This window comes from Spermophilus citellus, assembly GCF_964194105.1.
Source record: "Spermophilus citellus genome assembly, chromosome: 4".
In the NCBI taxonomy this organism is placed as follows: Eukaryota; Metazoa; Chordata; class Mammalia; order Rodentia; family Sciuridae; genus Spermophilus; species Spermophilus citellus.
The window spans coordinates 22,860,421-22,884,436 of record NC_138185.1 but is presented as its reverse complement, the minus strand read 5'-3'; the positions used below and the strand labels follow the sequence as shown (position 1 = coordinate 22,884,436).

General features: G+C 42.1%; 1 protein-coding gene across 10 annotated transcripts in view; it reads left to right on the top strand.

Moving 5' to 3' along the window:
- The window catches only part of CEP250 (centrosomal protein 250), a 50,242-nt gene that overhangs the window by 1,547 nt on the left and 24,679 nt on the right, over positions 1–24,016 (top strand). For 4 of the 10 annotated variants that reach the window (XM_081291267.1, XM_081291263.1, XM_081291262.1 and 1 more), the window contains exons 2-16: positions 8,204–8,510; positions 9,634–9,690; positions 10,796–10,878; positions 11,079–11,244; positions 11,946–12,052; positions 12,270–12,521; positions 14,438–14,534; positions 16,655–16,762; positions 17,284–17,445; positions 17,971–18,149; positions 18,446–18,628; positions 20,303–20,447; positions 21,670–21,816; positions 22,704–22,934; positions 23,715–23,908. In XM_081291267.1, the coding sequence (XP_081147393.1) occupies positions 8,325–8,510; positions 9,634–9,690; positions 10,796–10,878; positions 11,079–11,244; positions 11,946–12,052; positions 12,270–12,521; positions 14,438–14,534; positions 16,655–16,762; positions 17,284–17,445; positions 17,971–18,149; positions 18,446–18,628; positions 20,303–20,447; positions 21,670–21,816; positions 22,704–22,934; positions 23,715–23,908 (2,297 nt within the window). In that variant the 5' untranslated portion in view covers positions 8,204–8,324. Of the gene's footprint in view, positions 1–8,203; positions 8,511–9,633; positions 9,691–10,795; positions 10,879–11,073; positions 11,245–11,945; positions 12,053–12,269; positions 12,522–14,437; positions 14,535–16,654; positions 16,763–17,283; positions 17,446–17,970; positions 18,150–18,445; positions 18,629–20,302; positions 20,448–21,669; positions 21,817–22,703; positions 22,935–23,714; positions 23,909–24,016 lie in introns of those variants that run through there. The other 6 variants (XM_081291264.1, XM_081291268.1, XM_081291265.1 and 3 more) reach the window with 6 other exon arrangements.

Genomic DNA, 24,016 nt, shown 5'->3' with positions numbered 1-24,016 from the left:
AGCTCTTCGTCTCTACCCTGTCCTTGGTTACTCCCCTTATATCAAAGAAGACATTTGACATTTGTTTTTTAAGGATTGGCTAGCTTCACTTAGCATAATCTGCTCTAATGCCATCCATTTCCCTCCAAATTCTATGATTTTGTCATTTCTTATTGCAGAGTAATACTCCATTGTGTATAAATGCCACATTTTTTTAATCCATTCATCTATTGAAGGGCTTCTGGGTTGGTTCCACAATCTTGCTTATTTCACACCCTTTAAGAAATGACCCTTAGAATTGTGGCTTCCTAGTCTATAAGTTAGGAGGCAGGTAATGTAATGGAGAGTGCATACAATTTGAAATCAGATTGGTGTTTAGTCTCTGCTTTGCCACTGACCAGTTATGTCCTTTTTTTTGAGCCTTAGTTTTCTCTCTCTCTCTCTCTCACCAGGGATTTAATCCAGGGGTGCTTTACCACTGAGCTACATTCCCAGCCCTTTTAATTTTTTATTTTGGGACAGGGTCTTGCTAAGTTGCTGAAGCTGACTTTGAACTTGCAGTCCTGCCTCAACCTCCCAAGTCCTTGGGATCACATGAGCCATCACTCCTGCCCACTGAACCTTAGTTTTCTTGATTATAAAATGAGGACCATAATCTCATCTCTAAATTGTGTTGTACCAGGGGTTGGACCCAAGGGCACGTAACCACTGATCCACATCCCCAGCCCTTTTTATTTTTTATTTTGAGACAATCTCACTAGGTTGCTTACAGACTCACTAAATTGCCGAGGCTGGCTTTGAACTTGTCTCAGCCTCCCGAGCTGCTGGAGTGATAAGTGTGCATCACCTTGCATGGCTATGAGAGGTTTTTTTTGTTTTTTTTGTTTTAATTAATGAAGATTGCAAGTTATTATTGTGAAAGTAAAGTGCTGTACAAACTGTATAAGCTTTGAGTTTTGCTTTTAGAGTGGCAATAGAACTGTCAGCATTTTGTAAGATTATGAAGGATAATGTAGATCATGTTACCTAATGTTGTTGTATCAGTTAGTTGAATATGTAATAGGCACCTGTTACATACCAGGCATTATTTTAGGGGCTGAGAGTACAAGTGTCCAATAAAATAATGCTTTGTACTGGTAGAATTTACATTCTGGTAGGTTATTATATAATAATTAGACAAGAACAAATAAGTAAATAGTAAGGTGAGTAGAAATACCAGCATGTGTGGAGGAGTGATGGTATTTTATATGGTTAGGGAACTACTTACTGAGCAGTGACACTTGAACAGAGACCTAGGTGAAGGCGGTAAGGATGCAAATCATGAAGATAACTAGGGAAGAGGCCATGAAATGGGTTACGTTTGGTGTGTTCCAAGCATGCACAGCAGGGAGACCAGTGTGGTTGGAGGGTTGGGAACAAGGGGAAAGGAATAGAAAGTAGAATTAAAACAAATGGGTCTGGGATCAAATAATTATGATCCTGAAGACCATTGTGAGGATTTTGGTAGAGAGTTCTGAGTGGCTTCATCTGTTATATTTAAAAAGGATTATGACTACTCTGTTGAGAAATAATAAAATTTAGGAGGCATCACTACCATCTAGAAATCTTTTGTAGTAATCCAGATGTATTAGTTATCAGTTGCTGTGCAATAAACTACCCCAAAAGTAAGCAGTTTAAAATAACAGTCATTTATTGTCTCTCACATTTCTTGTGGATCAAAAATCCTCGTGTGGATTAGCTGGCTGTTTCTGGCTTAGGATCTCTAGGCTGCAGTCAGACTGACAACTTGAGCTGCAGTGATTTGAAGGCTTCAGCAGGGGCTGGAAGATGTGCTTCCAAGATGGCTCACTCACAGCACTTTTGGCAGAAGGCCCAGTTCCTTACCTCTGGGCCTCTTCACAGGTGCCTTTGTATCCTCAGTTCAGAATAGTTGGCTTCCCCCAGAGAGACTGATCAGAGACAGAGAGAAAGACAGTAAGCAAACAAGGAGCCATAGTACCATGTATGACCTTGTCTCAGAAATCATTTCTACTTCAGTCCAGCCCACACTCAAGGGGAGAGAATTAAGCGTTACCTCTTGAGGGAGAAGTATCAAAGAGTTTGTAGGCATGTCTCAAAGTCATCACACCAGGTTAAAGAGTGGCTTGGCTCAGGATGGTGGCAGTGGGGGTCTGGTATTAACAGCAGAATTTGCTGATGTGGAGGTTATAGGGCATGGCCGGGTGGAATAAATCTGACTGTAAGGCTTTTGACTTGAGCAGCTAGAAGTATGGCAGTGCCATTTACTAAAGTAGTGAAGATTGGAGCAGCAGCAGTTTACTTTTGGAGTAAATTGAGATAGATGCCTACTCGACATCTACTTGGAGAAGTTAAATAGATGTTTGATTATGGTATAGCAGGACAGAGTTCCAGAGGAAAGTGTGGGCTAGAGAGTAACCCTGAGGGTTATGGGTGTGTAGGTGCTATTTGAAGCTGTGAAACAGGGTGCAATTTTCCTGGGAAATGAATGTAGGAGAAGAGGCCTGATGCCTGAGCCCTGGGCCCCCAATATTCAGATATCATGGAGATAAAGAAGGGCCAGCAACAAAGATTGAGTGGGAGAGACCATAAGTGAGAAGAGAACACAGAAACATCCCACATGTGTGACTTATATAAGGAATTTCATGCTAACTCCCTGCACCTCCACAAGAAGCAGAAATGGAGCCAGATGCAGTGGTGCACACCTGTAATTCCAGCGACTCAGGAAGCTGAGGTAGGAGGATTGTGAGTTTAAAGCCAGCTTCAGCAGCTTAGTGCAGCACTAAGCAACTCAGACCCTGTCTCTAAATAAAGATGCAAAAAATTGGCTGGGGATGTGGCTCAGTGGTTAAGCATTCCTGGGTTCTGTCCCTGGTACCAAAAAAAAAAAAAGAAAAGAGAAAGAAGCAGCAGCAGCAGCAGAAATGGTGTCTGTACACAAAATGTCTCTATAGTGTTTATACTCAGGAAATAAAATGTGTCCTTAAGTGCTTTTTCTTTTTTGCCATAAATGCCAAATTATATTTAATAATGCCAGTCTGGTTCTTAGTCCTTGTAGTATTTATACCTCTACTCCAAGTTTAGGTGGAGTTGTTCCTCTTTTAAACTTTATTTAAAGACTCCTTTTAAAATACGTTGGATGAGAGCAGACTAAATACATTATTCATATCACTATTCTGCTACCTTCTACCTTAAGTCCACAGGCGGCTCTTGGTCTTGAGTTTGCTGCCCTTCTCAATCTGATTCTTTTTTTTTTTTAATATATTTTTTTAGTTGTTGATAGACCTTTATTTTATTTATTTATATGTGATGCTGAGAATCGAACCCAGTGCCTCACACATGCCAGGCAAGTGCGTTACCGCTGAGCCACAGTCCCAGCCCTCAATCTGATTCTTGACAAAAGCAGGAAGTAGGTCCTGCTATTTCTGTACAACAGTGGCAGACTTGAATTTCTGTTGGAATTCCTGAGTATTTATGGGATAAACTAATGCATAAAGAAAGTGAATCTGTTCCCTTTTCCTGCAGCAATCATAAATCCTATTCAATGGCTTACAGTTTACAGGCTACCTGGATGTTCATTATCTCATTTGAATGCAATCTAATCTGTTACCATTTGCCAGCTACTGACCTTTTCCTTTTCTGGGGGACATGGAAACCTACCTTTCCTTTGGAGCTCTGCTAGTGTATCTAAAGTGTTAATAAAAGGGTGCTGAGCTATCTCCAGGAAGCTCAGAACTAAGTCTCAATTTTAGAAAGTTCCCTGATGTGATTTTTCTGTCTCTTCCTTTTTATTCTGATTTTAGTGAATTTCAGATTTACAATTTTTTGTTTTTTGTTTGGTACCAGGGATTGAATCCAGAGGTACCTTACCACTGAGCCACATCCCCAACCCTTTTTATTTTTTATTTTGAGACAGGGTCTTACTTAGTTGCTTAGCGCTTCACTAAGTTGCTGAGGCTGGCCTTGAACATGTGATCCTTCTACTTCATACTCTCAAATCATTGTGATTGCAGGTGTGTGCCACCAAACCTGGCCTTTTTTGGTTTGTTTAATCATAACACTTCAAGTCCTTTTTTAAAATGAACTTTATTTATTTATTTTTTGGGGGGGATTCCAGGGATTGAACTCAGGGGCCCTCAATCACTGAGCCACATCCCAACCCCATTATATATATATATTTTTTAGAGACAGGGTCTCACTGAGTTTCTTAGCGCCTCAGTGTTGCTGAGGCTGGCTTTGAACTCGCCATCTCCTGTCTCAGCCTCTGGGATTACAAGCATGCGCCACCATGTCCATGCTTAAAATTAGAGCAATTTTAGATTTATGGAAAAATTGCATAGTACACAGGGTTTCTATTTACCCAGTTTCTGCTGTTAGTGATATCTACATTATTATGGTATATTTGCTATACTTTTCAATCATTTTTTTGAGATAAGTGGACATATAAACAAAATATGAGTAAAATAAACTTATTTCATCTTTATAAACCTGTTTCCTTATCTGTAAAAAGAGAGGGTTATACTAAACTTTTAAATAGCACTACAATTTTTTAATTATCTGCAATTTTATGTTTTTAAAATTATTTTATTTCTTTGTTGAAATATTACTGATATTATCTTCCCAAATAATATTTGCATGTTACTGGCAACCTTATCCTAAAAGAGGATTAAATGAGAATTCTTGGAACTGTGACAAGGCTGTATATAGAGACATTAGGTTGAATTACAGGAAAGTGCCATTTCTGTAGGTGAAAAAATAAGGAGCGAATATCAGCAGTTTCCTATGGTTCAATCTGATAATTTGGGATAGAGATTCAAAGGAGGGCGAGCCTTTGGTCCACTGAAGCTGCATGTGGAAAAGCCTGGCTCAACCCTCGAAGTATTAGGAGAGAAAAGGCACTTCAGTTCCTTTGAAGCAACTCAGATCTGCTCTTATTGTTGGTAGAGTGTTGGCAGAAATCCTGAGGTAAGCGAGCAGTTTTCTGGAAGGTCTGCCTCCACCCAGCAGAGAGGGATTGCACTCCATCAAACTCTGAAGAGCCAGCACTTCCTGGTGCAATGGTTAGTTGGTTTTGCAGCCCTGGTGGAAAGGAAGGGCAGAAAAGGAAGATGTTTGTAATTTGGGGAAGGCTGAATTACTTCGGCCTGGGTTATTGGTATCACCAGACCTTCACTGGTGCCACACTACTGTCACTACTTTATTTATTTCTACTTTTGTCTTTTTTTTTTGAACTAGGGATTAAACCCAGGGCTTTACAAATGCAAGGCAGGTGCTTTGATATCCCAGCCCTCATTGTTTTATTCTTTACTGCCCAGGAAAGGTTCTGAAGACTCAGGTGACTTCAGTTGTTCAGGATAAATTAGTAAACTGAGTTTTTCTCTATAACTCTAAGAAAAACAATAGCACGAGTACAATGATAAATGAGAACTGAAATCTGCTGTCAGTGTGAGGGAGAGAATAGTCATGGGACAGAGGAACTTTGGTGAACCAGAGAGTATATGCCCTATCCAAAGGGGACAGGCACTATTCAACTGCAACTTGGGTCATTTCATTGTGGGAATATGGCTCAAAGGTCATTGTACTCTAATTTTCCAGAAGAGTCAGAAATAAGGGTTTTTGTTTTTCTAATATTTTTAGTAATAGACACAATACTTTTAATTAATTTATTTTTTATGTGGTACTACGAATCAAACCCAGTGCCTTATACATGCAAGGCAAGTGCTCCACCACTGAGCTACAACCCTAGCCCAGTAATAACAGTTTTTAGTGTGTATTCCCCTAATTATAAATGTTGAAACCTAACTTGAATTTTTAAAAATCATTGTATGTAGCCGGGTAGGGCGGTGACACCTGATATCCCAGCTACTTGGGTGGCTGAGGCAGGAGGATCACAAGTTCAAGACCAGCCTCAACAATTTAGCAAGACCTTGTCTCAAAAAACAAAATAAAAAGGGTAAAGTGATAGCCTAGCTATCACTAGAGACCCTGGTTTTAATCCTTAGTGCCACCACCAAAAAAAAAAAAAAAAAAAAAAATCATTGTGTGGTCCACACACAGTGATTGATTGAAAAGAGCCAGCAAACCCCACTGATCTGCAATATCTGGCCTATGGTTTAGATCTGTCGGAGATCTGTGATATATTCTTACATATTTCTTTCTTTCTTTTTTTTTTTGTGATGCGTGAGGATTGAACCCAGGGCCTTATGCATGCGAGACGAGCACTCTACCGACTGAGCTATATCCCTAGCCCCTCACATATTTCTTTATTATTACAGACAACTAAAATGATTTAGACAACTTCTGCCTTTGAGGAACTCACAGATTAGAATGTGGACAAATAATGAAGATAAAATGTAATTAATCTGAACATTAGAATATATATTCTAGAATATATATGTATTTGAGAGAGTGAGTGAGTGTCTATGTGTGTATAGCTATGAAAGTGGTAACTTCCTTCTGGGACCATATGATAGGAGGTGGCATTTGAGCCAGAATGTAAAAGATTTGCAGTTTGGTGCATGAAAGCATTTGAGGTTCCTAAAACTTCTAGTGTATGTAAATGCTAGATTTTCATTTGCTGGAAATACAGATACTCCTTAACCCTGCTGATGGGAGTCTTAGGGTTAATAACATGAAGGAACTCCCTGATCTCTCCTACACAGGTTGTAGAATAATTGTCAGTTTTAGAGACTTAACAAATTCAGAGGTCATAGAGCTGGATGCCCTCATTTTTGGACAAGGGGACTGAAAGGGAAGTGGCACGCCTGAGGTCAAAGCCCCCCATAATTTTTCTTTGCTACAATGCCTCCCCCTTTCTTGGGTATATCCAAAGGTCACTGTTAGGCTGGCTGCCTCTGCTGCAGGTGGCCCATTGCCCTATTTTAGCCCAGGTAGGTGAGAATGGTTTACTCTCCTGGTGCAACTGTTTTTTTTTGTTTTGTTTTTTTTTTTTTGTTGTTGTTGTTGTTTGCTTGTTTTCTCTCTCTCTCTTCATTATTGGGGTTTGAACCCATGGTGCTTTACCATCAAGCTGCTTTCCCAGCACATCCCCTGCATTTTTTTGAGATAGGGTCTTACTAAATTGCCTAGGCTGGACTTGAACTTGTGATCCTCCTGCCTCAGCCTCCTGATTTGCTGGGATAATAGGCATGCACCGTCTCACCCAGCCCACCCTTCTCTTTCTCTTTGGATCCCTTACCTGAAACATCAGCAACCCCTTTTCTTTGTCAGGGAGTCAGCTGTGTGACCTGGTACAAGTTGCTTGATCATTCTAAGCCTCCGTTTCTTCATCCATGTATAAAGAGCTAGAATAGCACATGTAGTGAAGGGAGGTAGGAAGGACTCGGAAGATTTCAAGATTCTTACGTAGACACAATGATATAATGCATGTAAAGCACTAAAGCAACTGACCTGAATGATGATGATTCACATAATTCACAGCCCCCCAAGCTAGGTGAAATGCCTTCTCTTTTTTTTTCTCCATGCAAACCTGCACTCTTGTTGCATATGCTTCATTTTGTTATAATTATTTGTGTCTGTTTCCCTTGCCAAACTAACAGCACGTTCAGTAATTCCTTCAACAAATGTCTTCATGGCTATGGTAGATATGAGGGATGCAGTAGTAAACCAGGAGCCCTTGGTTTCGTCAGAGTTCCAAAGGCATGCCAGGAAACGGTATTCCTGTGAGCTTGTCTCATGATCCATTAAATTTGGGGAATGATCCTCATCAGAACCCCATCTTTTTTTTTTTTTTTTAAAGAGAGAGTGAGGAGAGAGAGAGAATTTTTAATATTTATTTTTTAGTTCTCGGCGGACACAACATCTTTGTTGGTATGTGGTGCTGAGGATCGAACCCAGGCCGCACAGCATGCCAGGCGAGCACGCTACCGCTTGAGCCACATCCCCAGCCCCAGAACCCCATCTTAGAGATTAGGGTCTATCTTAAATTTTTTTTTTTTTTTAATGGAGTCTTGCTATGTTGGCCAAACTGGCCTTGAACTCCTGGGCTCAAACAATCCTCCCAACTCAACCTCCCAAGTAGCTGGGATTATAAGTGCTTACCATTTTTCCTGGATCTATCTTATTATGTTAGAGGTTCTGAGGAGTCCTGTAGTAGAGGAACCTGTTTACTTTGTCCAACCAAGTTTTGCCATATACAAGTTTGTTGAATAAATTTGGGTCATCTGGACTGTTTTTTCAATTTCAGTTGTGCTTTGGTCTCAGCTCAAGAAGAAGTAGAAGTGGTACAGAAATGGTTAGAGAACCCTGCAGGGAGCAAACAGCCTCTGGATGCATAGGGACCTGTGAACTTGCTGTCTGATGCCCCCATGGAGACAGGAAGCACCGGGTTGAACGACATGAAGCCCCAGTCTCTGCAGCTGGTGCTGGAGGAGCAAGTGCTGGCTCTTCAGCAGCAGATGGCGGAGAACCAGGTAGTCTCCTGGCGGAAATTGAAGAGCTTCCAGGAGGCACAGCAAAGGCAAGCTGCCCTTGTGAGGAAGCTGCAGGCCAAGGTGAGCAGGGTAGCAGCTGGAAGAGGCAGAGCCAGGTGGGGGGGATGGCTCACACCTAGCTTGGTGAGCTGAGGATCTGCATTGTTCAGCTTTCAAATATAGTTTCTTTGATCCTCACTACTACTTGACAAGGTCTGGATTGTGTCCTTTTTAAAAATGAATTTCACACAGTGGCACATGCCTCTAATCCCAGCAGTTTGGGAGGCTGAGGCAGGAGGATTGCAAGTTCAAAGCTAGTTCAGCAACAGCAAGGTACTAAGAAACTCAGTGAAACCCTGTCTCTAAATAAAATATAAAATAGGACTGGGGATGTGGCTCAGTGGTTAAGCACTCCTGGGTTCAATCCCTGGTACAATAAATATTTAAAATAAATGACTTTCTAAGGAAGCTGGGCATGGTGGTTCATACCTGTAATCCCAGCTAGTTGGGAGGATGAGTTAGGAGTATCACAAGTTTGAGGCCAGCCTAGGCAACTTAACAAGGTCATATCTCAAAATGAAAAATAAAAAGAGCTGGAGGTGTAACTCAGTGGTAGATCAGCCCTGGGTTCAATCCCCAGTACCAGGAGACAAAAAAGGTGGCATTTACAAGGGTTAAATTAGTTGCCCAGAGGCTGGGGTTGTTCCTCAGTGGTAGAGCACTTGCCTAGCATATGTGAGGCCCTGGGTTCGATTCTCAGCTCCACATAAAGATAAATAAATAAAATAAAGGTATTGTGTTTATCTGTAACTAAAAATTTTTTTTTTAAATTAGTTGCCCAGGAGCTGGGGATATATAGCTCAGTTGGTAGAGTGCTTGCCTCGCATATACAAGGCCCTGAGTTCTATCCCCAGCAACACACACACATACACACACACACACACACACACACACACACAAAATTAGTTGTCCAGGCTTGTTCTTGTCTAGAGCTGAGATCTGACCCTAAGATTTATGGTTTTGTTTTTCTGATGTAAGAGGCATATTGAAAATATTCTTTTTATATCCAAATAGACAAATAGAAACCACCATCACCACCCAGTTCTCCTGTTCACTGCAGGTTGCCCAAATTATGAGGGAACTTTGGTTTGGGCTTTTTGTACCAGCTGTGTCCATTGCTTAGAGTGTGCTGTCTTTGCCTTAGGTTTTGCAGTACCGGAGCTGGTGCCAAGAACTGGAGAAGCGACTGGAAGACACTGGAGTAAGTGAGGCTGAGTTCCATGTTCCCCTTGAGCCCTCAGTAAATGTACTTGTTAGGCTTTATTTTCTGAGGGTGGCCAGGATATGATAAGGGGTGTATGCTAGAAGTCTCTCTTCAGCCTCTGAAAGTTCTGTCAACAGCAATCTTCCTTGGACCTTGCTATGGCTGGTCTATGAGAGTCCATCCCTTGGTTTTCTAAGGACCAATGCAATATCAGGGGACTTAGCCCAGTGGGTGAGTGGAACTAGAGGGAGGAAATGCATCCTTCATCCAGCAGGTGTCATTGTTTCTCTGTGGTAGGAGAGGTGTTCCTCTAAGACCTACAACGCATGTCTACGCTAGAGGGATCTATTTGTATCTTGGCTGGGCAGAATCGGCTTTGAAAGACCCATTTGTCTTAGTTCCAGCTCCCTCAGGCACCTGATCACATTCTCCTCAGAAAAGTTCTGTTGCAGGAAGGAAAGAACCAAAACATATTGAGTACCTTCTTTGCAGGTAGGGCAAAGATTGTGGTATAATTATGTCACTTAGTCTACAAAAGAACTTTCTGAGAAGAGTGATATTACTTTCATTTTGTAATGAAGACACTGTAGCACTAAGAAGTTAAGTGACTTTACAAGGTCCAAAAATTATTATAGTAAAAATCAAGGCCATTAATGAACAATAATCTTATGCTTCTTAGGTTCAAGGTTCTTTTTAAAACCAAATGCCATCTTTCAGAAGAGGTTATTGGTTAATTTTTTTTTTTTAAAGAGAGAGTAAGAGAGGAGAGAGAGAGAGAGAGAATTTTTAATATTTATTTTTTAGTTCTCGGCAGACACAACATCTTTGTTGGTATGTGGTGCTGAGGATCGAACCCGGGCGCACGCATGCCAGGCGAGCGCACTACCGCTTGAGCCACATCCCCAGCCCTATTGGTTAATTTTTGGAAAGAGGGATGCAGTGGATTTGCTTCCAGGACATAGTGATTGAGAAAAGAAAGGAAATTGCTATCACGGGAGAAAGAATAAAAAGAAAGTGTGCTGCTATGGAAAGAGGCCTCAGGGAATTGGCTTGAGTGATGTTCTCTTTGGAAGTGAATAAGGCTTGTTTCTGTCTGGCAAAGGGGCCGATTCCTCCGCCTTGGGAAAGTGTGGAAGAGCCAAACCTGGAACAGCTGCTAATCCGATTGGACAAGGAGCAACAGAGGTGATGGACCCCATATTTTCTGACCTGAGTGTTTGGCCAGTGGGTGGAGAAGTCTGATGAAAAAACTGTCCTGAGGGCTAATATGGATTAGAACCATCCTGGCAATGGAAAATTCCAGTCATTGTCATCTCACTCTCAAGAGGTCTAAGGGGTGGCGCAGGCCTTTATTTTGCATTTGCTCTTTCCCCTCCCCAGTGCAGGTGTGAGAGTCTAGCAGAAGTGAATACTCAGCTTCGACTGCACATGGAAAAAGCTGACGTGGTGAATAAAGCCCTTCAGGAAGACATGGAAAAATTGACAGTGGACTGGAGTCGGGCCCGGGATGAGCTAATAAGGAAGGAGAGCCAGTGGCGGATGGAGCAGGAGGTAGGAAGGACAGAGAGCAGAACTGAGAGAAGAGGGCTGTGCATTCTGAGTGCTGCCCTGGTCAGTGCTGGAAAGGATTAACTTCAGAAAATGGATGGAAACTGCACTGTTGTCGTTAAAGCCTCTGACTATCCTTACCCATGCAGATGGCTTTGCCCATGCTAGCCAGGCCTGTGCTAGCAGCTCTGCTCTGTTAGGCTTTCTTAGTTCTGCATTACCTACCTAGTCTAGGTCTTGCTGGTGGCATGACACTCAAAGCACTCTCTTCTTGCAGAAATGACTAGCTTTGATTTCAAATGGATCTGAAGGTTTACTGGTCCTCTTCAGCTGGAGATCTGCATAGCTAGATGCCATGAAGGTGGTTACTAAGTTGCATGAAAAAGAAAAGACAGTTAGAGATCCTGAAGAATTTTCAAGTTCCAGCTAAAGGAAACCAATGTTGAGCCCTTGCTCTATGCAAGGTGACTTACATATGTTAGATCACTTACTTCTCCTTATAAGTTTATGATAATAGCCCCCATCTAAGCAGCCACTGTATCTCCTTTTCTAATCTAGCTGACGGAAAGACTGCTTGCCATCCAATGTCGTTTGTCCTTAAAGTCCCTTCTTTCACCCTAGTAGTCGGGAGTAATTCAAGACTCTTATACTGGCATAAGATAGTCCTCTGCCCTTGGGTATGACCCAGGTTTCTGAACACACAGTTCTTCAAGGGCTATCTGAAGGGGGAACATGGTCGCCTTCTCAAACTATGGCGGGAGGTAGTGACCTTCCGACGCCACTTCCTGGAAATGAAGTCAGCAACTGACAGGTCAGTGTGGGAATAAGAAGGGAGGAGGTTTGCCCCTATTGATTCTGAACTTAAGGCAGTGGGCTGCTGTAGAAGGGGAATCAGGTGGAGATGGGAGGGTGCTATTGTTCATTTCAGGTGATTTTTTTCACATACCTGCCCCTCAGGCTTATTGGGCCTGATCTCCAACTTCCCTTGGTTCCTATTGGAGTCTGCTCTTTTCCTTGCTTGTACTCAGAGATCTGACAGAGCTAAAGGCTGAACACGCAAGGCTTTCAGGGTCCCTGCTGACCTGTTGTCTGCGCTTGACCGTGGGAACACAGTTTCGGGAATCCAGTGGATCTGGGAGAGCGGACAGGAGTGAGCCACCCCAGTTGCTGCTCCTACTAGCCAAGACTCAGGAGCTAGAGAAGGAAGCCCATGAGAAGAGCCAGGAGTTAATACAACTCAAGAGCCAAGGGGATCTGGAGAAAGCTGAACTTCAGGATCGGTGAGATGGCCTGAGGTCCCAGGAAAGGCTCCCTGAGGGAAAACTGACTCATTAGAGAGTTATGGAAAGGCAGGAGAGAAACCAAGAGTGTTCCTACCATGAGAGGGAAAATAGATGTGCTGGGATGGTCTAGTTTGAAACCCAGTGCCATAGTTGGGGCTTTCACTGACCTCTGCCCTCAGATTACCTTGTAGCTCAGTTTTTCTCGTGTAGATTTGTATAGCTAGCTGTGACTCTGTCCTCTATCAATATCAAACTATTTGCCATACCCAGAATTACCAGTTCTTCCATGTTTCTCTGCCTTTGTATATGTTGACCTTGGCCTGGAATGCCACCCTGCCTTCCCCTCTGCTTTATCCTCTAAAGCATAGATCACATGTCACCTCTTCTACAAAACCTTCTGTGAATTCAGTAGTCTGTTATGTTACTTTGTCCCTGTGGTCTTTTGGCCTGCTTGTTACAACATTGATCTCATTGTATTCCATTAATTATTTAGTTTCTTGCTGATTTTTTATTTTTGTGGTGCCTGGGGATTGAACCCACGGCCTTTGTGTGTGTTAGGCAAGTGCTTTACTACAATAACACGAGTATTTTAATTCTGGGTTTATAACGAAATGGGATTTTTATTTTTTTGGTATTGAGTATTGAATTCAAGGACATTCTATCACTGAGACACATCCCCAGCCCTATTTTTTGTACTTTATTTATAAGCAGGATCTCACTGAATTGCCTAGTGCCTCACTTTTTGCTAAGGCTAGCTTTGAACTCTCTATCCTCCTGCCTCAGCCTCCCTAGCAGGCAGGATTAAAAATGGGATTTTTAAATGATGATAAGAAGGGCAAAGACAAAAGCAGAGAGTCCCATTGGAATTTGAGGCAAAATTTATATCCTATACTTAGGATTGTCTCTCCACCCATTGATGATATATATAAATATACAAAATGCAGGATTATTTTGTTTGGTTTTTGCTTTTGGAGACACTGAGAAGCACAAAGACAACGACCATGTAAGTTAATTTTATGTCTCTAGTGCTTTGCACTTATCTCCATATAGTAGACACTAAATAAATGTTTGTTGAATGACCATGTGGTGAGTTGGGCTCTTGGAATTGGTACATGATACAATTATTAAGATTTTTTATAAAAATATTTAAACCCCTGAATAATATTCACTTAAGAAATACTTGTGGACGGGTGCTGTAGTTCCAGCAGCTTGGGAGACTGAGGCAGAAGGATCACTAGTTCAAAGCCAGCCTCAGCAATTTAGCAAGGCACTAAGCAACTCAGTGAGACCTCTAAATAAAATACAAAATAATGGTTGGGGATGTGGCTCAATGGTTAAGTGCCCCTGAGTTCCATCCCAGTACACCCCATCCCCACCCCCTGGCAAAAAAAAAAGAAAGAAATACTTGTTTAGCCACCCACATGATGCCAGGCACTAAGCTCCATGATATAGTGTTAACCAATAAAGATGTCACTGACTTTAGAGTAATACCAGGGAGATTGACCGTATTCTATCCGAATCACCCCTCCTTTTTCCCTATCAGAGTCAGAACCTTGGGCTGGAGGGACTTGGGACTATCCCATGTGTCAATTTTGATATTCTTATTGGCTTCAGGGTGCTTGACTTCAAGATCAAGCGAGGCCTGGAAGGGCCTGGGCCAGGGCTTTCCTTCAGCTCTTGGCCCCCAAACACGAGTTCCAGCCTTGAGATGTGGTAAATCCCTGCATGTGTTTGAGTGGCTTTTGGCTTCCTGCTCCCAGTTCAAAGCTAGTAGCTTCACATGGTATTCAGGGAGTGCCCAAGGGATTCTGGGGGGCTGCAATGGAAGTGTCTTTGGGGCTGGGGTGTGCTGCATAGTAGCTTTACCTGCTCCATGGGATGCCTAAGTGACAGTGCTGTGCTCTTCTCGTTAGAGTGACGGAGCTCTCTGCTTTGCTGGCCCATTCTCAGAAGCAAAATGAAGATTATGAAAAAATGCTAAAGGCTCTAAGAGAGACAATGGAGATCCTGGTACATAATCCTTTGTTCTGGAAAAGAATTGGGAGTGGGCTTGTAGGTTCCTTCCTCCTTTATAAACAGGTAGTATAGAATACCACTAAATGTTTCTTAATGAAGTTCTCCAAAGCCAAAAAAATAGATTTTGATTGAATCTGACAATAAACCCATGAATTTATTCATTCAAAAAATATTATTAACTGTTCACTATCTCAACTATTTTCCTAGGAAAATTATAATGGTATATGGATGCCATGTGTTCTTTTCAGAGAGAAGTAGCATATACTTTAAGAGACACAATGTCAAATTAGCAGGTTACCTGGGAAATAAATGAGGAATATGGCAATTTTTAGCCTGGAACAAAAGGACTTGAAGAAGTCAGGGTGTCTGTCTTCGCACATGGAAGTCTGACATTGGGGGAAAAAAGATTGATGCATTTAATGTTTTCCAGGACAAAACCAACATCAGAGGTTAGATATCATAGAGTAGGAGGTTTGGCTCACAGCTAGAACTACTTGAATGGTCTGTCTTTTTTTTTTTAATATTTTTTTAGTTGTTGACAGACCTTTATTTTCTTCATTTTCTTATACGTGGTGCTGAGAATCAAACCCAGTGCCTCATATCAGGCAAGCGCTCTACCACTGAGCCACAATCCCAACCCCATTGAATGGTCTGTCTTATTAAAGGAGCAAAGCTTTGATTACTGACTTAACATGTGACAGGGATGTTATTAAAGAAGTTCTTTAAAGTTGCATGTTAGAACCTCTGGCTTGATTCCATATTTTCCTTTATTTCTATGAATTTTCAGATTTCTGATTTTAAGCAGCTCCTGAACCCCTATCTATATTCACACCCCTAATTTTTTCATCCAGACTGGGGTCACCTGGGAGCTGGACTTGTTTTGTGTTTTCTTGATTTCTTTCTTTTTTTTTAATTTTTTTTTAGTTGTCAATGGACCTTTATTTTATTTATTTATATGCAGTGTTGAGACTCGAACCCAGTCTCAACATGCTAGGCAAGCCCTCTACTGCTGAGCCATAACCCCAGCCCTCTTGATTTCTTTTTGTCAAGAATTTGCCAGTTCAGACATCCATGGGGCTTAGAAGTAAGTGAATGAAGTGGATGAGTTGCAATACTTCTTATTTTCCAATGCTATCTTGTTTAGTTTTCAGTAAAGCAGGGGAAACTTGAGTTCAGTACTAAGGAAACAGTGAGGAGTGGCAAGGAATGAAAGACCCCAAATAAATGTCTCATCTTGAGGAGGTATCCATTGTTCAACTTCAATAAATAATTACCATCTAGGAATGGGGGCTGGGTGTAGCTCATTTTTAACTTTTTTGAGAGAAGCCAGAACTTCAGACTTTTTGCAAAGTCTCTCCCTTTATACATGTTGATTCAAATTTTGGCTAAATAAAACATCACTACAGGTCTGTGTTTTCAAGCCTAACATAAGTGCAGTAGGAAGAGAGGAAATCTTGAGTCTTCAAGATTATTACTAGCTTTGGGGCTAGAGCTGGTTTATAGCGATGGCTCTCAGGCATCGATTTACTATTTGGAGGCAGCGGCCATCCCCCATCCAATAATAGCTGACATCTGTTGAGTGTTTGCTTTGTATCGGCACGATGTTGTAGAATTTATGTGCAGCTTTTAATTTAAGACTCCCAAAAAACTTATGAAATAGTTGCTGTTAATTATTCCTATTTTTAAGAGAAAAATTCAAAGAAGGAATTGCCGAAAGTTACCAATCTAGTAAGTGATAGAGCAAGAACCCTAACCTAGGCAGGCTAATTTGGAGCTTTTAATCACTTCATCTGAACTTTTTATCATCACGTTGCATTATCTTCGGACTTCTTGGAAAAGTGGGGTTGACGGAATGAGCAGAATAAGACTTTGGTTGATTTGGGGTCTGTAATTACAAATTATTTTTTGAGAGTTTGGCTCTTAGGCTCTATTCTTTTTTTATATTTTTTATTTTAATTTTTTTAGTTGTAGATGGACACAATATCTTTAATTTCATTTATTTGTTTATTTATTTTTATGTGGTGCTGAGGATCAAACCCAGGGCCTCACACGTGCAAGACAAGCACTCTACCACAGAGCTACAGCCCCAGCCCTCTATTCTATTCTTTATGCAGGAGTCAAATCACACAGAATTAATGGAACATGAGGCATCTCTTAGTAGGAATGCCCAAGAGGAGAAGTTGTCTTTACAGCTGGTGATCAAGGAGATAACACAGGTACTGGTAAGCCTGCTGTCATGGTACCTAGGTAATGCTTCATTCCTCTCCCCAGTCTTCCATGTCCTCTCACATGCCTAGATTTCCAGTCTCTGAGGTTTGGACTTAGGGTCTTTTGGGATAAATGCTCTGTATTTGAAGATGAGATCCTTAAAGGATAGGTAAGCATTCATATCCTGGCACTATGTGGTGGGACAGGACCTCTTTCCTGTCACCAGTTGCAATTCTCAAGCCAGAGAATGGATTCTGGTCTTTTGTCACTTCAATAGCCTCTTCTTCCTTTGTTCCCTTATTTATTATTATCTCAGAGAATGTTCTGGCCTTGTTGCTAGTCTTAGATTTGGGTGACCACAGGTGGAGTGTTGAAGAAATGAGCCATTTTTTCTCTCAGATACCTACTCTAACCCTCAGGGAAAGGACCCGAGAAGGAAAACCTCAGATTCTTCTGGCTGTAGTGTGAGCTAAGCTCCTGCATGGACTCTAGGCTTCAGTCAGTAGGGTGGTAACAGTGTTGTGTTGGTTTTCAGGCCTTGGTGGAAGAAGGGGACAACACTGGCCAAGGCTCTGGTCATGAGAGCTCCTTGAAATTGGACTCTAGTGGCTTCTCCTCCCACTTTGATTCCCAGGATCCAGACAAAGCTCTTACTCTGGTGCGTTCAGTGCTGACTCGGAAACACCAGGCTGTGCAGGTGAGGCTCCCTAGTGTTCCTCAGTCAATAACGTGGCAGCTAAACTGATAGATGCCCCAAGTACCTCCCTAGCGTGGACTATCCCTTTCAGTGGACCAGTCATGAGGTGTCTATTCAACACCCCAGAGTGCTCCTTAGAATTTCTCCATGTCTGCCCAGTTATACTGTGGGTAACAGGCTGATTCTCCATGCCTGTGGCAACTTCACATTGTACAACAGTGTTTATTACTATGAAAAGAGCTCTGGTAGAGTATGGGTATGAGTTCCCCCAATCTGAGGGACCTAGGCACACTTGCCATCCCCCCATGCCACTGTACTTTTGAAGATGATGAACTCTTTAACACTCTAGAGCTCCAAAAGCAAATAATCCTTTGTCCTCCGACTCAACCAGTCACATCTCTATTCCCAGCTTGCCCTTGTACCAATGCCTAACCTCATGTCCAAATGGACTTTCAGACTTCTGAAATCCTCCTTTGCCCTTGCCCTCTTGCTTATCATCTCGTTTCTACTGCTGTCCCTCCACAGGACCTAAGGCAGCAGCTTTCAGGCTGCCAGGAAGCAATGAGCTTCTTGAAGCAGCAACAGGATCAGTGGGAGGAAGAGGGCAAAGCCCTGAGGCAGCGGCTGCAGAAGCTCTCTGGGGAGCGGGATGCTCTGGCAGGGCAGACTGTGGGCCTCCAGGGCGAGGTGGACACTCTCAGCAAGTGAGCAGATGGGCTGTTCATCCCTACTCCCATGTCTGGTTTCTGTCCTCATCCACACCCATTTACCAGTACCCGTTATATCTTTGGTCAGCTCCTCCTGACATCCCTGAGATCCAGGGCTGCTTTGCTTTGTGTTCTATTTAACAAGCTTTTGGGTTTTTGTGTTTTGAAATGATTGAAAAACAGTTTCCTGCTCAAAAGGAAAGATGAAATGTTCTCCTTTGACCTTGTGATGTCTGCTTCCAGCAAGGATTTTAGGTCCCAAGATCTGCTCATTTCTGGTCTCTTCGTTCCAGGGAGCGAGAGCTCCTGCAGAAGGCCAGGGAAGAGCTGCAGCAGCAACTAGAGGTGCTGGAACAGGAAGCATGGCGGCTCCGAAGGGCGAATATGGAGCTGCAGCTGCAGGGTGACTCTGCCCAGGGGGAGAAGGAGGAGCAGCAGGAAGAGTTGCACCTGGCTGTTCGGGAGAGGGAGCGTCTGTAAGTGTGACCAGTCTTGTCCTCTCTGGCTTTCTTTTAGTTCCACACTCCCCCACCTGCTCCTCTATTTTAGAAAGTGGACTGTCTAGAAGCCTGGCACAGAATGGGTAAGTTAGCTTACTACTTTCCTTTGCAGAAAGATGAATACACAAAGTTCATCCAGACTTTGTTGAGCACCCATAGAGATGAGGCACTGTGAGGAATATAAAAATGAATAACAGATAGACCTCATCTCAAGAAACTTGCAATAATGGAGAAGACATAAGTAAACAACTGTGAAATGAGAGTAGATGAAGTATATGCTAAATAGGCATTCGAGCCTATTTAGCTTATACTTTTTTTTCGTAGTATAAGAGTAACAGTTAATTATTGAGAACCAGGAAGAGCTTTAAGGAGTAGGAGATGGTTTGAGTAGGACCTTGACCTATTTTGATAGTGAATAGGAGAGAGGCTAAAGGAACAGAATAGCAAAGAAAAGGAAGCAAGAATGTTCGTGGCATGTTCGGAGTAGGCTGGGATGCTAACAGATGAGACAGGGAAGTAATGGGAAATAAACTTTGCTTTCAAGAAGGGAATTTGAGAGTCAATATTAAATCTATGAATTCTCTTATATGATGTTGCACAAGGAACAGGGACTTTAGAGCTGAATGAAAGCTTGGTTTAGATTCTGGATCTGCCATGGACAGATTATTTGTAAAATGGGGATAAGACTATTTACCTTGAAGAATTAATGGAAAGAAGTGTTTTAGAAAATGTCAGCATAGAGCCTGGCATACAGTAGGTCTTGAATAACTGGTAGCAGGGTTATCTTTTCTTCACCCTTGGTATATTCCCCTCCTCTTCTGTACCCTAGTTCTTTGCAACTAGTGGGCATGAAGAGGATAAACTTGAAAGACTGCCAAAAGGGTCATGCCCTGTCCTAGGAAGGATCTCCCCTGCACCAGGTAGAAGGCAGACAATCTGCAAATAGTTATATTTTTAAAACTTTTCTTACCTGACTTGATGACATAGTTATATGATTCAAAAGGAATTTTAAAAGATTCACAAAAGATAGACATATGAAGTCTTACTTCCATCTTTGCTTTCTACATCCTGTTTCCCTTCCTCCTCTAAACTATTTAAATTAATTTCTTGTTTATCTTTCCCATGCTACTTCATGCAAACATAAGCATAGATTCTTCTTTCTCTCACTTTTTTTGCATAAAGAAATGTATACATTTTGCTTATATATATATATATATATATATATATATATATATATATATATATATTATAAAAAATGCACATGTGCCAGGCATAGTGGCACACACCTGTAATCCCAGCGGCTTGAGAGGTTGAGCAGGAGGATTGCAAGTTCAAAGCCAGCCTCAGCATTGGCAAGGCACTTAGCAACTCAGTGAGACCCTGTCTTTAAATACAATACAAAATAGGACTGGGGATGTGGCTCAGTGGTTGAGTGCCCCTGAGTTCAACCCCCAGTACCCCCCCCAAAAAAATGCACATGTGTACTATTCTTCATTGGACTTTTTTCACTTAGCATATTAGAGATCATTTCTTATCAGTTTTTGGAGACTTTTCTCATTCTTTTGCATAGAAAATGTAATTATATTCATGTTACCTTTTGGGTGACCACTTCCAAAGACTTACTCTAGCCCCATCTTCTTCGTTTCTCAGTCAGGAAACACTGGTGGGCTTAGAAGCCAAGCAATCAGAATCACTCAGTGAGCTGATCACACTTCGGGAAGCTTTGGAGTCAAGTCGCCTGGAAGGGGAGTTACTGAGGCAAGAGCAAGCGGAAATGGCAGCAGCACTGGCCAGGGTGTGTAGGCCTCCTCTTTACTTACTGGGTGGATGGCTTAGGAAGTTGGGTTCCCAGAAAAAGGGCATGTAGCCGCCTCATTCTCTTTGCCCTTTAAGCTGTGACCCTTGGGTTTCTTTCCTCCATTCCTAGCCTGCTTCTGGGTTCTCTCCTTCTGAATGTACCCTCTATGTTGGAATTAGATGATGGTTATGTCAGTCTCTTAAAACCATTCGGTGGCTTCCCAGCTCTGGAGCTGCATTCATAGACTTTTGCCATCTGCCTCAAACTGTGTATCTAGCCTCCCTGTCCACTCCAAACCCACCCTAACCCCTGTTGTCCTTTGCTCCATGTAGCATTAGTTGCATTCTCAGTTTTGTTATGTCCCTTCTTGACTCTAGTACTCTGCATATGCTTTTTCCTCTGCCTGGACTGCTTCTTTCCTTCCCCTTTAACCAGGAACTGTTCCTCATCTCTCAATACCCAACTTAATTGTTAACTCCTCTACCAAGCATTTTTGACTCTTCCAAATTGAATGAATGACTTCTTTGAGTTCCCCAGAGCACTTTGGGTCTATATTTCTTTTTTTTATTTTTTTATTTTACATCTTCTGATAAAACATTACTTTCATTAAAAATTGAAAAGCATTTTCTGCCTAGTGGTATATGGAATGACTTTCTTTTTTTTTTTTTTTACTGGTTGTTCACAACATTACAAAGCTCTTGACATATCATATTTCATATATTAGATTGAAGTGGGTTATGAACTCCCAATTTTTACCCCAAATGCAGATTGCAGAATCACGTCGGTTACACATCCACAATTTTACATAATGCCCTATTGTGGAATGACTTTCTATCCTGAAGCTGGGCAACAATTTTAAGCTGCAGCTTCCAGTCAGAGGTGTAATCACCAGGGTGAACAACCAACACCATAAGGTGTACTGAATTGCTAACTTGTGATGATTAGTAGGTGAGGGGTATTAAATGCATGGGTCTATATTTCTATAGTGTCCTCAAAATTGTGCTTGTTCATTATGTCTGTGCCTCTATGCTGTGAGTTCCTGTCTTACTCCTCAATGAAGGAATAAATGGGCAAAGGGAAAACTTGTTTAGAATGTAGGGGAAGGGATGGAGTGCTAACTGATATTTGCACCAAAAGCAACAGGTGTTGGGAATATGAACTGTTTACAGTTTTAAGAAAACTAGGAATGGGAAACGCTTTAACCCTCTTTGATTTGTAGGCAGAACAATCCATTGCAGAGCTTTCAAGTTCTGAGAACAGCTTGAAGGCAGAGGTTGCCGATCTTCGGGCTGCAACTGTCAAGCTCAGTGCCTTAAATGAGGCTTTGGCCTTAGATAAAGTTGGACTGAACCAACAGCTTCTCCAGGTGAGCAGAGATTTGTCTGATCTCCATGCAGGGCTGGAACCTGACTGAGGTGCCAGTGACAAGCAAAGCTGATGCCCATATTAGGGCAGACTCCTTAAGGGATTAGCTCCCAAATGTAGTTTTGTTTCTTTTTTCTTTTTTTTTTTTTTCTGGTAGTGGGGCACTCTACCACAGATCTATACCCCCAGCCTTTTTTATTTTGAGACAGGTTCTTGATAAATTGCCGAGACTGACCTCAAACTTGAGATCCTCCTGCCTCAGCCTCCCTAGTAGCTGGGATTATAGATGTGCACCTCCATGCCTGGCATCAAACAGTTCTGAAATGAACAAAAGGAACATTTACTGTACACTGGAGAGCAAAGAATTAGATTTGAGAATTAGAAATACTCCTGTCCCACACTTCTAGCAGAACCACCTTTGTATAAGCTTTAGGGAGAGTCATCAGAACTGGGTAGGGATTGATGTCCTCTGGAAGCAAGACCAGGTTTTTAATCCTATTAGGTGAAATATTGGCAATCACCAGAAAATAATCCACCAAAGAGCCTAAGTCCTCCAAAATCTCTACAGGTTATAAATTTAACCTATAATTTTAGCAAAGGACCGTACTTACTCCCCCTTTTCTCTTGAGCTCCAGAAATATTCTATTATTCTGAATTATTTGAGAACGGAATTTTGCCTTTTTTTAAATCTCCATCCCCAGCATCCAGCCTATCCTGTACTTAAAATACAAGCACCAGATCAAATGAATGGATTTTCCCCCATCTTCATTTTTGGAGAATAGATTCACATCTCACTTGGATTTTGGTTTTTAGCACTTGAGACCTGTTAGGGAAACTTTAACCACTTGTCTTTAATGACCTGTACCCCCTTTCCTTTTTGGCCAGTAGTTGGAGCATGACAACCAGTCTGTGTGCAGCAGAGTAGAGGTGGCAGAGCAGGCGAGAAGTGCTTTGCAGGTGGACCTGGCAGAGGTAGAGAGGAGCAAGGAAGCACTGTGGGAAAAGAAAACCCACCTGGAGGCTCAGCTGCAGAAAGCTACAGAGACTGGAGCTGAGCTGCAGGCAGAGCTCAGGAGCATCCAAGAAGAAAAGGAAGAAATTAAAGAGAAATTAAATGAGGTGAGAAGACAGTTATACAGTGGACACCATTAATTAAGATACTACTCATTGTAAAAAAATAAAACATGATGAAAATGACTCAGGGAAAGTCTTATTTCCTAGAAATGACCAATGTTACTTGTTTGTGGTCTATCTTCCTATTTTTTAAAGTAATTCCTACAAGAATCTGCTGATTCCTTACTTCTTCCTACCCACCAGTTTGAATTAGATGCTTCTCCTATATGCTCTGCCAACACCTCATGCTTATTTCAACATCTGCACCATTCATTCTACAGTTATCTGTTTCCATGTCCCTCCAGCAAGGCTGTGTCTTATTATTGTATTCCTTTGGCTGTTAACTCAGTGCTGAACACATAACAAGGCTAACCAGTACATTTATTTCTTGAACCAATGAATGACCTGGCCCAAAGGTCATCGTTTTCCTTCACCAAGCCTCTCATAATAATTATACATAATCTTCCATTTCAGAATCCCTTCCTCAGGTCACTGGTCACTTTCTTCCTGGTATTATATGCATCTTATTTCTGAAAACTAAAAGTTCTTACGTGCAGGTCTTCTGTCCCCAGCAGAGAGTCTTGCTCATAGAAGAGCATACTTTCAGGGCTGGGGCTCTCTGGGTTGCTCAGGGAAATAGATAAATGCCAGTGCTATTAAGTGAGCAACATTCAGATTTACAGTGCTGGGCCCAGAATCTCTGAAGCGCCAATGGCCCTAACCTGGTATTAGCAGACCAGGGGAATTTTGCCTCTACTCTATATCTCACCAATTTCTCCCCCTCAGGCACTTTACCAGCAGGAGGCAGCTACAGTTCAGCTTGAACAGCTGCATCAGGAAGCAAAGCGACAGGAAGAAATGCTTGCCAGGGCAGTCCAGGAGAAAGAGTCTCTAGTAAGAGAGAAGGCTGCTCTAGAGGTGCGGCTGCAGGCTGTGGAGAGAGACCGCCAGGACCTTGTTGAACAACTTATGGGGCTTAGGTAAGGCTTTGATCCAGTTCAGCCAAGCTTAGAGAGCTTCACAAGGCAAAGGGTAGCCCTAAGTATATGACTTCCAAATGAATTATGAATTTATAATTGCCCCCCCAA